This window comes from Gekko japonicus, unplaced genomic scaffold (genome assembly GCF_001447785.1).
Source record: "Gekko japonicus isolate JY-2015 unplaced genomic scaffold, Gekko_japonicus_V1.1 scaffold697, whole genome shotgun sequence".
In the NCBI taxonomy this organism is placed as follows: domain Eukaryota; kingdom Metazoa; phylum Chordata; class Lepidosauria; order Squamata; family Gekkonidae; genus Gekko; species Gekko japonicus.
The window spans coordinates 480,059-498,517 of record NW_015160230.1 but is presented as its reverse complement, the minus strand read 5'-3'; the positions used below and the strand labels follow the sequence as shown (position 1 = coordinate 498,517).

At 44.8% G+C, this 18,459-nt stretch overlaps 1 protein-coding gene across 2 annotated transcripts in view; it reads right to left on the bottom strand.

Annotated features, from left to right (window-relative positions):
• The window catches only part of LOC107111207 (copine-5), a 218,419-nt gene that overhangs the window by 109,158 nt on the left and 90,802 nt on the right, over positions 1 to 18,459 (bottom strand). The window contains exon 7 of one of the 2 annotated variants that reach the window (XM_015412140.1): positions 7,186 to 7,245. The exons of the other annotated variant lie outside the window; for it this stretch is intronic. Within the exon in view, the coding sequence (XP_015267626.1) occupies positions 7,186 to 7,245 (60 nt within the window). The remainder of the gene's footprint in view (positions 1 to 7,185; positions 7,246 to 18,459) is intronic. 2 annotated transcript variants of the gene reach the window in all.

The following is an 18,459-nucleotide window of genomic DNA, read 5'->3' as shown; positions in this document are numbered from 1 at the left end:
CATTTGCATGCTGGGCGGGGGGGGCACCAGCAGCCCTTTGAGAAGGGGGGGAGTCCATCCTTAGCAGGACTTCCTCCCATTCCCCCCCCTCAACTTAGACTCATCAGCTATCCTCACCAGAGTGATAGTGAACACCTTGGAAGGAACGGGAAGCACAGCAGACCCTGGGCGGGGGGCAACAGGCCAGGCAGAGTTGGGGGTAACATGGCTTGAGGGTGGGAAAGCGCGGATCATGCCTGAAAAGCTGTGCATGGGGGCAGGGATAGAGGTGGCTGCCAGAGGCCAAAATGGAATGAGGCAGGAGGGCAGCACAGAGGATGGGGGAGGTGCCAAACCATGGTGGGAGCCAGCTGGCAGGCAAAGAGGGTAGTGGAATATATGAAAATTGAATGGGAGGTCTGGCACAGGGTTTTTTTTAAGTTGGAAAACCAAGACAAGGGGGCAAGCACAGCAAGAGCAGCTGATGAAGTTAAGCCGGGGGAGGGGTGTGCCCAGAGGTGCAGAAGTCAACAGGCGTGGTACTGAGACAAATGTGTGCAGGTTTACAATTATGTAACAAGAGGAAAACAGAGGAACAGATCAAGTGAAAGATGGGTCCACCTGGGTAGTTTTGCACTGGGGGAAAACATGCATGGGTTCTTCTGCATGTGAAAACCTCAGTGGTTGCTGCTAGAATTGATTTCTCCTCTGGAGCAGAGATCTGGGAGACAAAGGCCCATTATGCACTGACAGCTTACTCCAGAGAATCCGAGCAGTCAAGTCTTTAAGCCTGACTTCAGATTTGTGTGCCTGCTGTATGCACCATTCTTTTTTCTCCAGTTCTATTTCTGTGTGTGTATTCTGCAGATGCAACCAAAACCCACATTTTTAAAAATTGGAGTGGGAATATCACTTGTGATGTGTGGGGGATGGCGTCCAATTTTTTTTTAAATTTACACAATTGTCCTATCGCAGCTGTGCAGTAACATCCAACAAACACCTTCCATTTAAGTCCGTGTGGTTCAGGTTTTGCAGGTGCTTTGTAGTTCCTTGAAGGAAAGGGAAACTAAATGCAGGTAAAAGGGGGAGATCCACTCTTGAAATTGACCAGACTTTTTCCTGAAATGTACAAGCAGCTAAGCCCCATTTTCCATTTTGCGGGCACTAGGGGATTCTCAGCTGTGTTGTCAGTCACTATGAAAAATGGAAAAGTCACACGCTCGGGTGGTCACTTGCATGCTGGGCGGGGGGGCACCAGCAGCCCTTTGAGAAGGGGGGGAGTCCATCCTTAGCAGGACTCCCTCCCATTCCCCCCCAACTTAGAATCATCAGCTATCCTCACTAGAGTGATAGTGAACACCTTGGAAGAAACGGGAAGCACAGCAGACCCTGGGCAGGGGGCAACAGGACAGGCAGAGTTGGGGGTAACATGGCTTGAGGGTGGGAAAGCACGGATCATGCCTGAAAAGCTGTGCATAGGGGCAGGGATAGAGGGAATATATGAAAATTGAATGGGAGGTCTGGCACAGGGATTTTTTTTAAGTTGGAAAACCAAGACAAGGGGGCAGGCAAAGCTAAGCCGCGGGAGGGGTGTGCCCAGAGGTGCAGAAGTCAAGAATCCTGGTGTTGCCCTACAAGGCCCCTACTGTGTTTTTATGAACTCATACGCTATGAAAAACCTGACCTGTGCTAGTTGTGTGCAAAAGGGACTGAACTATAAGAAGAGAAGAAGAATTTAAGGCAATCTGGCTAACACTGGGGTCTAATGTGCAAAGGGGGAATCTAATGGGAGGTCTAGTGCAGGAGGGGGGTGGAAAGTTGAAAAACCAAGAAGAGGAGCAGGCACAGCAAGGGCAGCTGGTGGTGTTAAGCCAAGCTTTATCTCCACCATCTGTGCCGCAGAGGATCTTTTAAAACATTTACTTCACACACACACACCTCTAGCCAAACTTTTAAAGCATTCTTTGTCAATGTTTTTTTTTTTCCTCCAGCGGTCCAAGATTAGCAAAAAACTCATATTGGTAGACTGAAGCCACTTGTTAAAAAAAATATTGAAAGATGGAAAACCTAAGCAATAGTGCAGCTTGTATACCAATGAAGAGGGAAGAACCACTAATGTTCTGCTAAGATGGTGACCCAAGAGTAAATACAGATTGAAGAATCTCCTGTTTCAAAAAACATACCCAGCATGGAACTGCCCAATAAGGAGTGGGAGGAACAATCAATGTGAGCGAAGGAGTGGCCTCCTGTCAGCTACGCTGCCATAAGGTTTATGGGTTTCAGTTCGCTCGCTTGACCTGTGTACCAGCCAGGCCCACATTCCATTCCCCTCGGCGCCTCTACTCCTTATCACCGACTTTGTAGCTCACTTGTGTAGTGTCTTCCCATATTTCAACCATGGGACTGGTTTCGTTTCCTTGCCTACACTCCCAATGGTTCTTCCTGCCCACGAGAGAGTGCCCAATCGGCCCATTGAGGGGGGGGGCCTTTCAGTGTACTATATCTATACCTGCTCTCTTAGTATTAGTTATTCCTAACAGTGAATATGTTTATGCTACCATAGTTCTCACAATAAAGTAAAACCTTCTTGGAAGTGTGTGCTGAAGTGATTGACTGTGGGTCCTGACACCTCCAAGGGTCCGGAAAAAGATGGGGGAGAAAAATTTGATGGAATCTATGCTTTTGAATTATGTTCACTCTGGAAGCAAAGCAAGCTCAAAACTCGCTGTAAAACCACTTTCAGAAAACCTGGGCAAACAGCTAATGGAAAGTGAACTGAGTGCTGAAGGGAGGAAAAACAATGCAGTGAAGAAGAAGAAAAAAGCACAACAGAAATGCACAGTGAAAGTGATGGGAATGCAGAACGGCAAACAAAACCCAATGGACAAGCATGATGAAAGTGAGGGAAAACAACCCTGCATAATAGGACAAAATCCTATCTTTTACAATGTGCTTTTACACGTGCTGAACAATGTACTTTCAATCTACTTTCAATGCACTTCAGCAATCATTTGCAACTGGATTTTTCTGTTTCTCAGAGTAGGATCCAGTTGCAAAGTGCATTGAAAGTAGATTGAAAGTGCATAATTTAGTGTGTGTGAAAGCACCTGTGTCAGGTTGGAAAGAGAGGCAGTTACTATCAGACCTGAAATATATCCCTGACACCACCCCCTCCCCATTAGATCCCACAGACCTCCTGATTATCTGAATATGCTGTATTTATCCTTATAGTCAAATATATGATTTGCATGTCCCTGAGACTGAGCAGCAGTAAAAGCACAATAAGGAGCAATATGCTGCCCTGACCTGGATAGCCCAGGCATGCCCAATCTTGTCAGATCTCAGAAGCTAAGCAAGGTTGATTCTGGAAAGTACTTGGATGGGAGACCTCCTTGAAATACCAGCAGTTTGGAGGACAGGGGCAGGCTTTATTCAGCTCTGAATCTCCTCCAGGCCCCGGTAGAGGTGAGTCACCAGAGGCCTCCATGACTTCCAGGTGCACATACACTCACAACCACACACATGCACATATTAAAAAAAAGAAGATGCAATATGCCGCGAATGGTGTTGCATTTATTTATTTATTTACATTATTTACAGTCCTTTCCCCCATGGACTCAAGGCAGATTACACATAGTGAGTCAGTACAGTGAGCAAAATGGGACATTCAATAACAAATGCGTTAGGATATTAGAAGTCTGGAACTACTAGAATGAAACAGAAGCATAGCATAAGTATTAACACAACACATTAAGCAGTAGAGAAATTACATAATAGGATCCCACTCACAATACGTTATATACAGCAGTAAAGACCTCAAGTCCCAATCATTTATCCGAGTAAATTTGTGAAACCATTTTGTACTGTGCAGCCTTATTACCTGCACAGAAAAACCCTCTTGAATAGTTCAGTTTTGCATAGTTTTCAGAAAGCCAGGAGAGAGGGAGCTTTCCTGATCTCTTTGGGCAAACCGTTCCACAAGGTGGGAGCTACAACAGAGAAAGCATGCATATGAGCAGTTGTTGATTTTGCATATTTGCAGGTTGAAGCCTGCAGAAACCCCTTCTGACATGACTGGAATTGTTATAGTGGAGCATAGGGAGAGACGGTCCCATAAATAAGAGGGGCCAAGACCAATGCTCCCTATAAGCTGTGGAATCTTGTGAGAAGAAATTCTACTCTGTGAGCTACTGGCATTAAAGTTGTGAGTGAGCGATGTGGCTACTGCATAAATTAGTTTGCTCTGGAGCCATCCTTCCTGAGCTGAGACAAAAATGTGTGAGCCGGAGGTTAAAAAACTGTGGGCTAGCTCACACTAACTCAGCTTAGAGGGAACACTGACCAAGATCATGAAGGGCTTTATATGTGATAGCCAATACCTTCAACTGAGCCCTGTAACAAATAGGCAACCAATGAAGGGTCTGCAGAATGGGAGTAATATACAAGCTACGGAGCTGCTGCTAATAGTTGAGCCGTGGCATTCTGGACCAGTTGGAGTTTCCAAGTTGATTTTGAGAGGAGACCAATGTACAGTGCATTACAGTACAGTAGTCTGGTCTTGATGTTACTGTGGCATGGATCCAGGTGGCCAGGTCAGGTGTATAAAAGTATGGGACCATTTTATGGGCTAGGCTGAATTGGAAGAAAGCCTTTTTTTCAAATGCATTAACTTGGTTCTCCACTAATACAGCTGGATCCAGTATGACCTCAAGGCTTTTAACTGAGGCAGCAAAGATCAGTGGAACTCCATTGAAAAATGGACAACAATGTCCTCCAAGGCCACTGCCTTCACAACCAGCATTATCTCTATCTTTTCAGGGTTTAGTTTCAATTTGTTAACTTTTAGCCAGTTAACCACTGTAGCCAGGCAGTAATTCAGGACTTCTACTGCATCACCAGGAGATTTGGATAAAGATATATAGAGCTCAGTAATGTCAGCATACTGAGGATGACGAACCTCAAAACTACAAAGGATTTGTCCTAAGGCCTTTGCATAGAGATTTAAAAGCATGGGGGATAGAACTGCACCCTACAGAACCCCACAAGATAGGTCCCTGACTAATGACAAATGGTTTCCAATAACAACTCTTTGAGTCCAATCCAGGAGAAATGATTTGAACCAGTTCAATGCACATCCCAATACCTACTTCTGTCTCCAGACACCTTGACAAGGTGGCTGTATTGAAGACTACAGATAAATCCAATAAGAGCAACAGAGAGACTTGGCCTATGTCTACACTCAGAGAAAGGTCATCAGCTAAAACTAGCAGAGCTGTCTCTGTCCTACATCCTGGCCTAAAACCAGACTGAAAAGGGTCTAGAGCAGATCAGTTAGTTGGTTCTCTACTTCTGTCTCAATCACTTTGCCCAGAAAGCATAGATTAGAGACCGAGCAATAATTGGGCATATCCTTTTTCTCTAGGGATGATTTTTCAAGTAGCAGCCAAATAACTGCCTCTTTGAGTGGTTCAGGGAAGGTGCTCTGAGTTAATGTCTGATTTATAATAGATGTTAAGGGTTTGTTGATGTGGTCCTTATACTATTTTAGAAGCCAGGATGGGTAAGGATCCAGGGTACAAGTAGTGGCCTTCAGCATCCTAGGATCTTGTCCACATCCATCATGGAAACTGGATCAAAATGATCCATAAGAAGTCTGTGTGGTGTATTAGGTCTTTTTTTCTGATGTACCTATATTATAACTGACAGCCAGGTAAGAATGTATTCCTGATATTTTCTCAGCAAAAAAACTTTGCAAAACTATCACAGCTAACTATTTTTTCCTGGGACATTAGAGGCTCAGAATTAGGCAGCAGCAAATGCTGAGCTATCTTGAACAATTGGGATGAACATGAACTAGTTGACGCTATAAGAGTAGAAAAGCAACCTTTCTTTGTTGCTGTGACCATCACTTCATAGGTCTTACAATGAATCTATAGCACAATGTGTCAGATTCAATACGGGTTCTCCGTCAGGACTGTTCTAGATGTCTCCCAACCATTTTAAGATCACCCAGCTCCATGGTAAACCAGGGGGCTGGGTTTTGTCCCATGGGTGGGAGAGGTTGATGAGGGGCAACCTTGTTGATAGCTTCAAGGAGATTCATGTTCCATGTTTCTACTACAGCCTCAACAGAACATATGTTCAGAATCCTAAAATTCTCCAAGGCATTCTGGAATCTTGTAGCCTTCATCAGCTTCTGTGAGTGGAACATTTTAACTGGGCCCTCTCTCATGCAGTGTGATGGGCCACATTCATCTTAACTTTAAGTAGGTAGATAGAGGTAAGACCGTGGTCCAGGGTGAATCTCCAGGCCTGAAACATAAGCTTTCCTCAAAGACTTAGTGCAAGAAATTAAGTCCAGGGTGTGACCTCTTTTGCGTGTTGGGTCAGTCACAATTTGGTAGAGACCCAGGGCTGTCAAAGAAGCTATAAAAGTCTGGTATTATTGGCAAGGTATTATTAACATGAATGTTGAAGTCCCCCAGTCTAGGAATCTCCAGCACCACATCAGACAACAATCATGGAGGGTGCCTACTGGGGAACTAGATGGCTGGTAGACAAGCAGAATGCTTAATTTAGAGATGAAAGACTCAAGTTCAAATCTTAACTCAGAATAAGGTGTAAAGTAGTGTCTGCACCTGTAGCTGGCTTTGGATGTTATATTATGAAGATGCATAAATGCCTTTCCTTGTACTGGGTACCTGCTTTGGACATTACACAGAAGCACAAGGAGAGGTATCTGTGTTTCTCTCCAGTTCTTCTTGCTAGGATTTGAGAATTGTGGAATAATTTGCACCTTGACAAAAGCAATGGAAACAACTAAAATATTGGGTTAATCTCTATTTCATGTAACCTCAATAGAAATTACAATGGGATTGTGATGGGCTCAATAGCTCTAATGCAATTCCATACTAAGATTCTGTTGGATGTGACATAAATATGGAATGCCATACACTCAATGAAAGAATCAGCTAAGTTCGATAGTAGTAATATTGCCAGGCTCAGAGCTTCATATGAAGGCTTATTTTTCAAGCTGATGTGCCACCATTTAGTAAGACTTCATTTGTTGTGGGTGAAATATGCCAGATTAATACATGAATCAGCAGACTCCCACCAGCTCTTGGCTCCTTGATATATGCCTTCAACTAATCTACGATAAGAAATATCAGAGTGGCTCCTAGAGGAGGAAACTTCAGCATGACTTACCCATTGGAGACTGATGGCATGGGCTTCCCAGTTCTGGAATGTAATGTAAATGCTCCCATCCTGAAGAAGAAGAAAAAGAGAAGCTAGAACTAAAATTCCCACTGATAACATACTTCTGTTCTCTTATGGTCTTGAGAAAGGTGATCCTCTTCTCAGAGTTTCCTGCAATATTATCAGCTTATTCCCAACCATGCATGAGCATAGCCTGATGCTGGTTTTGATTTTCTATCCAGGCCAGGGATATACAGTCATTTATTAATGAATGAAGAAAAGGAACAGAAATGTCTCGTTTGTTATTGTCACTCTTATAACAAAAACAAATAGGAAATTTAATTACATTTGTTAATATACTGGAAACTGTCTGGTTTAGAGCAGGGGTGACGAACACATTTGTTATGAGGGCCAGATCTGACATAAATGAGACCTTGTTGGGCCAGGCCATGTGTGTCATAAAATGTAATGCCAGGTAGTGGAGATAAAAACTTTATAAAGAACACAAACACAAAGGGTTTTTGTAACTTAAAATAAAAACATACTTAAAACATTAGCACTCTTGCAATATTTTGTTTATTTAACAGTGTCTGATAACTGACACCCCTTGCTCTGAATTATTGCATCAAAATGTCTGTGCTGTTGCAATCTTGAGTATGCTGTTCAGGTGTGTATCTTTAAGCTGCAAACCTACAATGATGCAGCAGCAGCAGAACTGGAAGAAGAAGCAGAAGACAGCCAGTTCCACTGCGGGCCTGATAGAAGCCCTCTGGGGGCCTGATCCAGCCCCCAGGCCGCATGTTTGACACCCCTGGTTTAGAGTTTAAGGAGATGGGAGGAGTCATAAAATAATGAAACTGACAGGGAATCTTTCCAGTTATCATGCCAAGCAGATCCTGCAATAGAAGAGCACTGTATTGCTGGACTTTTCTTTCCACACTGTTTCCACCAATTATCAGTCAATTGCAGCACATCCTAGGTAGAGCTACACCCTTCTTAGCCTATGGCTTGGAAGGGTATAACTCAGTTTAGGATTGCACTATTGGTGAGGATTCTCTTAATTCTATATAAACCATGGCTCCTATTTACCAAAGCTACAACAAACAATAAAATTACATTTGATAGTGCTTTACTCCAATTGCTATTTAGGTAGAGGGAGATCCCTCCTCCAATCCTTTCCCCTTAGTAGTTAATATTAATTTACACCACAGAGCACTGAGACAAACATTTTATTTTGGCCCTTCACCCAGCATTAGGTAGTGCTGCGGGCTGGGAGGAGGACAAAGCCAAAGACACTGTTGCTCCCACCAAGTAACACTTTCCCAATCATGCATACTACAGTCAGTGACACATAGAGAGAGCGAGTAGCCAGACAGACTTTAACTAATTGCTATGAGAAAGAAAAGACTTAGACATGGATTAAGAGAGGAGTTGTCGGTGCTCTTCTCCTAACGACTCTGACCTGAAGGGTGTCTGTGCCCTCTACATAGCCTGTTCTGCATTCATCCAGCAGCTATGGGATAGCTGCAAGCCTTCATTCCCACACTATAGCAGTCTTAAGAGGAGTACCAAACCTCACCCAGTAACCATCATGTTACTGCCTGCTTTCTGTGGCTGCCAACCACCTGCTTCTGCCACTATGCCAGTGAGAACTTGAATTGGACTCGGGGGGGGGGGCAGGATCCCTTGGGTGACCAATATAATTCCTGAAAATATCCATTCCATTAGATGGAAATTACAGCTTTACTGTATATGTTTCCCATTAAGACCAACAGAAAAAACAAAAACAAATGAAGGCAGTAACAACTACAACTGAAATTAAAATGAATATTTTTTTTTAAATGATAACATTACAAAAGTTTAGGCATGTGATGACATATCAGGTACCAAAGCACGGGCCACACAAGCAGCACAAGCCGCAACCCAGGATGAGGCCATATTTACACACACATGGTCATCGTTTGTTCACTGCTACATCAAGCAGTTGCTTGTAAATACAAAATTGCCCTCAAAAACCAAATACCAAAGATAGAATTTTCACGCTATCTTGCAACACTCCAAACACGACACTTTTCATGGAAAGTAGTTCAAAAGTTCAGTGCAGGTAACTGAGACATTGGCAGTATATACATATGTGTGTGTGTGTGTGTGAATCTTGTGAGAGCAAGTGCAGTAGTTAGAGTGTGGGATTAGGATCTGGGAGACCTGGGTTTGAATCAATACTTGACCATGAAGCTCACCAGATGACCTTGGGCCAGTCACTCTTGGCCAGCCTAACCTATCTCACAGGGTTAGTGTGGAGATATATTGGGAGAGGGGAGCCATGTATGCCATTCCGAGCTCCTCAGAGGAAGACAAACGGGATAAAAATTTACTAGATAGAATCTGCCTCTTGTGCTGGTAATATAAGGACAGAAGAGTCCAGATAAGGTCCCACAATTGAGCAACTGTAGATACCTGAAAATCAAACTCTTGATGAAAAGCTTGTCAATGATCAAGCACACCACAACCTTGACAAAAGTATTATCCTGGCTCTGGGATTCAGCTTGACAACTATGTGCTTATAAAAAAGTTGGAGACAGATTGCTGCAAAGAGGAAGTCTCTCTGAGCTTTTTTTGTCCCTCCATTCCCTGCTGCTAGGAACAGTGACATCTTCTAACTTTCTATCTCTTCCTTGGCTTGAGGCCATAGCTACAGAGACAGTGACTAATTCCCTTCCTTCACCGATACAGTTTCCTTGACAATATTTATAGAACCTGACTGAGCCCCCCCCTCCCACCTCTGAATGCTCTGAAAGGCCCAATTAGCTTCTCTCAGGCTGCGATCACACGCTCCTTTAGATCATAGCTACAGAGACAGTGACTAATTCCCTTCCTTCACCGATACAGTTTCCTTGACAATATTTATAGAACCTGACTGAGCCCCCCCCTCCCACCTCTGAATGCTCTGAAAGGCCCAATTAGCTTCTCTCAGGCTGCGATCACACGCTCCTTTAGATCCAACATAGATGCGAATGCCTGATGGATCTAAAGGGAGCGATCAGACAGCAACAGCTGGAAAGCGTCCCGCAGTCGTCAGCAAACCGTGCTGCTCCGCCACGGAAGCGGAGTTAAAAGCCACCGGGGAAAGTCCAGTGTTATCTGGATAAGGCGGGTCACGGGCGGACTTTCCCCTGTCTGATTGCTCAGGCACGCTCTCATGCTGTCGGGATGATCTGATCAGGCCATCCGGACTCCGTGCCGTGTGTCCCCCCCCCCCAGTATGTGCATCATTGCATACTCCATAGGGGGCCCTCAGTACAGAGGTGCAATTCCTCGATTGCTCATTTATGCGCAAGGAAAACAAATGGCTAAAAAAAACCCACAACTCACCCACAGTTGTGTCTGATCACACAGTGATGGGCTGTGCCCACAGCTCCAAAGGGCTGTGTGATCTCACAACTGCGTGTCTTCTGGAGGAAATAGCCTCTCTTCCCCTGTGCTTCAACTGGCGCGTGTGACCACAACCTCGGTGTATCTGATCTTTGGCTCGGCTCTTCATTTGAGCTGGGAGAGGTATCTAGAAATTTATGACATTTATAATTAGTTCATTTTGACAGAAGTCAATATGAACTTCCCCTTCCCTCCACCCTGCAAGGACATGTAGCTATCTTGATGTTCACTGGCATGACAAAGGATAGAAATACAATTGGCACCTAACAAACAAATGAATATCTCATCGAGTTAATCTGAGAACTTCTCCCTTCTGTCAGTCAGAAGAGAGGAGAGGAAGCACATACTGGTTTCTTCCTTCTGGGTCAACCCCCCTCCTTGTTCCTAGTCTGAGGCCTTGCCCATTCCTTCAGCTTCCCACTTCCTCTGTGTTTTCCAATCAGGACTCCTAGAAGATATTGATGACCCAGGGATTTCCCCTGCCCTTTCACAAATTCTGTGCACAATTAAAAGACTCACGACTGACATGGTCTGTTATACAGTGGGCCCTGTGGTTCCATATTTTTCTTGACTTTGTATTTCTGCATGTGGAAGGTTAGTTGAACATCAGCTCTGTGCCACAGAACAACCGAATCATAGGATTTTATAATTATATGAACGCTATTAAAGGCCCTGCCAATTGCTCCAGGACAGCCAGGGACACCGAAACTCACAAATTTGAGCTGCCTTAATAGCCAGCCAAAACCAGTACTCATCATTATGCTACACCATCCCAGACCTGGGAAGAGGTAGGATCTTGTCTTGAACATCACGCTGAGCTTCAGAGACAATCAGAGCACTTCCAGCATAGCATGAAATCAAAGACAATCCCTATTCTCAGTTCCAAGCACAAGATGATAAGCATATTTGGGGGCTTCTGATGGAAAGTCCATTTGAAGAATACAATTACATAGCTATCCAAAAGCTGTACAACTTGTTAAAAAGTATATGGTCTCATAGATAGGCCTATACAAGAATAAGTTAGCTAATTGAGATCTTGATGCTGAAGTAATTTGATAATATGGGTCAGTAGCTCTCAAACATAACAAATTTTCAGTACCTAGCTGCAACACACTTCAAACACACACAGACACACACACATAAAGCTGCCATCTATTGAGTCAGACCATTGGTCTCTCAAGGTCAGCATTGTCTACTACCTGATCTTTTTAATTGGAGATGATGGGGATTGAATTTGGCACCTTCAGCATACAAAGGAGATGTTCTGCCACTGAGCTGTGGGTCCTGAGCTACTGCATGGCAAGTTTCAGCTATCAACCAGCTTCAAGGAAAAGGACTAGGGTTCTACCAACAATACCAAACTGGGAGCCCCTGCAGATATCCAAATATGGTTTCCCTCCTACTCTGCTGGTTTCAGTGGCATCTGCCTCTTGAACTGGTTTCAGGAGGGTTGACGTATTGATTGGCAGTAGAAGAATTAGATTCAAATCCAGTAGCACCTTAGAAACCAACAAGATCTTCAGCATATATGCTTTCAAGAGTCAAAACATTGATTCTCAAAAGCTCAGACCCTGAAAATCTTGTTGATCTCTAAGATGCTATTGGACTCAAATCAATCTCACCTCTTAAGATGTTTAACAGTTTTTCAGGCGTGTCGGCCTGATAATCAGTACTGCAGCCTGGTGGGTCCTGTGCCTGACTAAGTGTTAAGTAGTTTGGGGGCCAGGTGAAAGTTCCTGTGACCCAGCTGTGGCCTACTATGACATTAATCTCACTGAGTGACCTTGGGCCAGTCACTCTCTCCCAGGACATGGGACAACCGTGTATACTGTCCTGAACTCCTTAGAGGAAGGATGGATTAAAATGGATGGCTAAATGGAGTGATAGGCTGACAGACTGGTAATTTGCATGTGGCTTGCCTATAGGGGGATCCGCATGTCTTCACAGGATCCCTGCCGTGGGGGACAGCGATACGCGTTGCTCTGGCAACGTGTAGCGTCACATCCTGGCGACGGCGGTGCAACGCGTATCGCTGTCCCCCGTGGCAGGGATCCTGTGAAGATGTGCGGATCCCCCGCCGCAGCTTGGCAGCCCTACTTGCCTAGGACATTGAGAGGCAGTGGACTCTAGGACCACCTTCTTTCTCGTGTGATTCCCACTGGAATCTGGGACATTGCTCAAGACATTGCTCATGCAGTCTGATATCCCTCCTTACTTAAAGGGCTCATAATGGATTCTATATATGGTATGCATGTGATCTTTGTTCCTGATTTTGTGAAGTCTGCTGGGCACTACTAGGGTAAAATATCACTTTTTGGTCAAATTCTAAGAACTGCACTCTACTGTTGCTGCACACATGACTGTGCCTATGCCAATTCCCACTCCAGTGGGAGGGCTTATATGCCAAGGTTCCAATAAGCTGTCTGCCTATCAAACAGCAGCCTCATGTTCAGGTTCTGCTTCCCCTTCAGTAAGAGTAATGCTAAGTGGCAAAGGAGCAGAGATGACTGATCACCCCAGGTGCGGCTAGTGACAGTGAAGATTGGCAACCTTTCTCCTGATTGGCTGGAACAGCCTGGATTAGCAAATTAGGAAATCAGAAATCAGGCTTTGCCTGATGCAATTTGTCTTGAAAGACGCAAAAAAAATTATCCAGCACCTGCCATCAGCTAGCAAGGCTCAACCTGGTCAGCCTCCAGAATGGAATACGAGCAAAATGATTACCTCTCCCCTGAGGCAAAAGTGGCTCTGGGGAGGGAACAAATTCTGTCTACACTGTTGCAAATCTTTACATGTTAGGAGCCAGCCAAGTCATAAACTGCATGTATGGAGTCAGAACCAGGAGAGTCCATCTTGGCAGGACCAGGCTTATGGCAGAATCAGGTCCAGGACAGAGCAAGGTAGGATCATGTCCTGAAACATGAAGGTGGATATGCAGGATAACAGGCTAGACTTGGAACAAATTCTGGACAGACAGCAGATGCAAAGGATAGTGCAGGGTAACTAGTAACAAAGCTCTGCAAACAGGCATAGAGATATGGATTTAATAAGAAGTGGGAGTCAAGAACTCTGTGTAAGAATGGTTGGCCCACACACGTGTTGCCATTTCCAGCTTCTTTTTGCAAGGGATTCTGGGAAGATGATTCCAGTGAGGCCAAGATATCTTTGCCTTTTTCTAGGTCTGTAGAACAGTGACTCCTGGTACACACATGATGTCCAGTCAACCCCTCATGATCTGCAAAAGGCAGTAAGATTGCTGAGCATCAGCTCTGTGCCCATCTATGATTAAATTACCAAAATGGAGACTGTTGAGAACACAAATATGATGCTTACAGAGCATGTGTCATTTCAGGAGCGTTGAGCTGTTCCATGGCTCTCAGCTCCTTATTTTGCAAAGTATAACCATTGCCATAACTTCTTATCCCACTTTCTTCCATGCCAGTGCTGAGGCCTTGGGTTATTATAAAATCCATAAAAAATCACAGTTTAAAAACTCCAATTAGGACTGCAATAAAAGCTAATGCAATCAAAATGCAATCCTAAATAAAACTTTCTTCAATTGCCTCCCGAAGATCAACAATGTAAGGGCCAGGTGCACCTCTCTAGAGAGGTTATTTCATAATTATGAGGCTACCATGGAAAAGGCCCTCTTTTGTGTACCCACCAAACAAGCTTCTTTGATTGGTGGGACAGTCAGAAGGGCATCTCCCCATGAACTTAATTCCCAGGCAGGAAAATATGGGAGAAGACAGCCCTTCAGATACTTTGGTTCCAAGCCATGTAGGGCTTTAAAAGACAAAACTAACACAGTGAGGTGGGCTCAGGAGCAGATTGGTAGCCAGTGTAAGTGCTGTAGTATTGGGGATATACAGTCCTGATAGCTGGCCCTGACCCAGCAGTCTAGCCACAGCATTTTGTACTATCTGCAGCTTCCAAACACTCTTCAAGGGTAGCCCCAAGCAGAGCGCATTGCAACAGTCCATTCTGAAGGTAACTAAGGCATGGATCACTGTGGCTAGATCTAACTGACCCAGGAACGGATGCAGCTGATGCACCAGCCAGAGCTGGGCAAATGCATTCTGAGCCACAGCACCCACGTGGTTTTCTAAGGGGGCTGCTCTGTCAAGCAGCACTTCCAAGCTGCAAACCTGGCTTTTCAAGGGGAGCATAACCCCATCCAAGACAGGGGAGATGTGAAGTCCCTGGTCTACCCTTTCTACTAACCCAAAGAACCTGTCTTGTCATCCTTGAACCTCAGCTGGACAATTATGTGCAGGTGCAATGGTGGTGGAGAAATATGGTCTTTTCACCAACATCACTGCCATAGAATAGTCTCTAATATGTGCTGATATTCCATGGAGGTCTCCCATCCTAACACTAGCCAGGGCCAACCCTGCCTAACTTCTGAGATCTGACAAGATCAGGCTAGCCTGGGCTATCCAGGTCAGGGCCAACAGCCCAGACCAACTTCCTATTCCAGAGAGTGGTCAGAGCCTAATTTTGTTTAATGTTATTTACAATGACCACCTAGTTTATAGTATATTGTATTTAGTTATAGTTCAGATTTAATGTTTATATGTTCTGTATATTAGGAAAATAAAAAAAAATATTTTTTAAAAAAGCAATTGATCCATCAGGTGCATGGGGTAGACTATCTTAATTTTTATTATTTATTTATATTTACAAAATGTATATCCTACCTTTCTGCCCTTACAAGGGTCACCAATGGTCCAGAACCCCTGCAGTGGTTCTCTTCTCCTCTGTTTTATCCTCACAACAGCCCTGTGAGGTAACTTATGATGCCCCAGGACTCACCCTCACAGTGGACCCCCATTTTGGATCCCTGTACACGTGTACATCTTAGCATGGGCCTAGCAATGAAAAATGGAGTCTAGATCAAACTGATATCAAAATGACAGTGAGTCACACTGAGTGTGAAAGGAATGTGAAGACGGCTCCTCCACTAACAATGCAAAAGCCCAGGGCTATTTTTGGGCAGGAATGTACAGGAACGGAGTTCCGGCTGGCTCCTAATTTGGCCACGCCCAGCAGGAACTCATTAGCATAATAGGCCACACCCAACAGCAGAAACTCATTAGGATTGGCTACTTTAGGGGTGTGTGGCCTAACATGCAAAGGAGTTCCTGCTACAAAAAAAGCCCTGGGTTTTGACAACAAACAAGGTAAACAGAATAAGAAGCAAAAGGTGGGTGTGGCTGGATGACCACACTTCTGGTAACATGGGGGTGTGGCCTAATATGCCAATGAGCTGTGTTGTCAAGGTGTGGCCTAATATGCTAATAAGTTTCTGCTGTTGGGTGTGGTCTATTATGCTAATGAGTTCCTGCTGGGCTTTTTCTACAAAAAAGGTCCTGCAAAAGCCCATCTCCAGTGGGAGTCATCTGAAGGGCCTTTCCCCCCAAGGACCTAAGGGGTCCCCTCCCTGACAATCTGGCCTTAACGAGCCACCCAAATACTCAAGGCAATTAGTAACAGGCCAGCTGCAACTATTGCCTCCTTAAGTACTGGACAGGAAGATTTATCCCTGTACTTCATCATGTAAAATAAACATTGATACTTGCCTATCTAACCTCTCAGTTCCCTAAAGGAACACTTCTCCTTGATACTTTTACCTTGAATGCAAAAGAAGAAAACTCCCCTCCACAATGCACACCAAAAAACCCTTTTCAAATTTGCTCATCTCTGGAGAGACGGATTTTTCATCATTCCCACAGTCTAGTGCCAACACCCTTTCCTCTCCTCAATCTTAGCAAAAATGTATAAAACGTTATCCCTCAGTCCATCCAATTTGTAGCAGGTTTTGGATCCCAGTCTGTTACCCCAACTATACGGTTGGTTTCTCTATTTCTCCACCCCATTCTGCTGCGCTTTCCTAGTCTAGTCAATTTCCCTCTGCAGAGCTGCCTCCTGTCTCCAGGAAGCAGGCTTGAATGTCGGCAATTTTCTCCTTTTATTTCCTCCTTTAGTAGCACATACTTTGTTAGGGGAAGGGTTTAAACTCTGTTTGTACTTCACTTGTGTGTTAAATTTCTTCCTGTAGCACCTCTATTTTTATTTTCCTGATTTAACTTGGTTCTTTTTGTTAATTCAATAAACTTTTCTTGTTTAAGAAGCTTGTTTTCCTTCATTTCTTTTGAGTGTTGGTCTGTATCTCGACCCTGGTAGCCACAGGTTATGATCTCAGTAATTAATACCCCACAATACATGTTTTTTCTTTGCTAGTAGAAGGACACTTTTGCTAGCTACAGTGTGTGTGTGTGTAACAGTGACTGGGTTAACACTTAGGTTGATTGGCCTAAGGTCATCCAACAAGCTTCCACAGCAGAGCGGGGATTCGTAGTCTGACATGTTAACCGCTACACCACACTCCAATTTGGTAATCACCAGATTGGGAGAAAAATGCTAAATGAAGCAATATGCAACAAGGAAAGGTGAAACAGCAGGCAGTATTTAGCTCTCCTTGTGCACACACTCAAATTTTATAGGAAAAAGTAACAAGGTCCCTTAGAGGATCAGTGTGACTGGTGTAGAAATCAGGATTCTAATTGCCTGTAGAAGGGGGAGGGTTCCCTTCAATTGCCTGATATTTTGCGAGGATTCTTTGGGTAACAGGTACAGTCCTTGAGAATTTCATCCCAACTGGGCGGTGGGCAGGGGGTTACACCCAGAAATATGTTTTCCATTGAAACAAATAGAAATTCTTTTGGACTGATTTCCCAGGACACCTAGGTGTAATCCTGATATCAAAGAGCTCACCTCCAGTTTTTAAAAATGACACAATTCCTCTTTCTGCTCCCTCAATACCCACAAGTCTAGTGGTGACTTTAGTGGTTCCAAGTGGCTTCAGAGCTATCTCCTCAGCTGCTCCATCCATATATGCCATTCCTATGAGAAGAACCACACTTTCCTTCTTCCCATTATCTTTCTTCTCTGTACTGGAACAACAAACTGTGTTTGTGGACCATTTCTGACACTGGCATCCTCCACTGGGATGTAGCAATTACTATGTTGCAGCCTCCCCCCCCCCCACCTAGCTGCAATGAACCTCCAAAAGAACAGAACCAGTTTGGTGTAGTGGTTAAGAGCTGTGGACTCTATTCTGGTTAACAGGGACCCCTGCCACATGGCAGGGAAAACACTGGGCAAAGTGCGGCTTTTAAAAGCCGCACCAAAAAAGAGACGCCGCAGCGGGATCCCACGATCCCCTGAGCCGCGGCGCCATTGCTCCCCCGGCACGATCAGATGCCGGGGAGGAAGAGACGAATGGGAGGGGGAGGCTGCCGAATGCATGCGCAGTACGGCCGAGGGCCAAGGATGCGCCGGCAAACAGACGCGCCGGTGATCCCACGGCCGGCGGTGATGCGGCCTTTCGTAAAGAACCACCTAGGTAGGTGGTTCTTTTTTGCCGCAGGTTTTGGCCGGTAGGGGCAAATTGGGGACGGGCTGGGAACGGGCGCAGCACGATTCCCAGATGTTGCTGTGGGATCGCGCCCGTTTACTGCGGCCCCGATCCCTCCCTCTCCCGGCCCAAAATGGCTCATATGAACACGGCCACTCCTCCACATGAAGCCAGCTGGTGACCTTGGGTCAGTCACAGTTCTCTCAGAGCTCTCTCAGCCCCACCTATCTCACAAAGTGTCTGTTGTGGGGAGAGGAAGGGAAGGCGATTGTAAGCCACTCTGAGACTCCTTCGAGTAGTGAAAAGTGGGGTGTAAAAACCAACTCTTCTTCTGTCTGCTGGCTGCCTAAATGGGAGCAGACAGCTTGACTCCATGAATTCCTTCACTTAACATGGGAATTAGATTGAAGCCTGAACTGATTATACGTCCA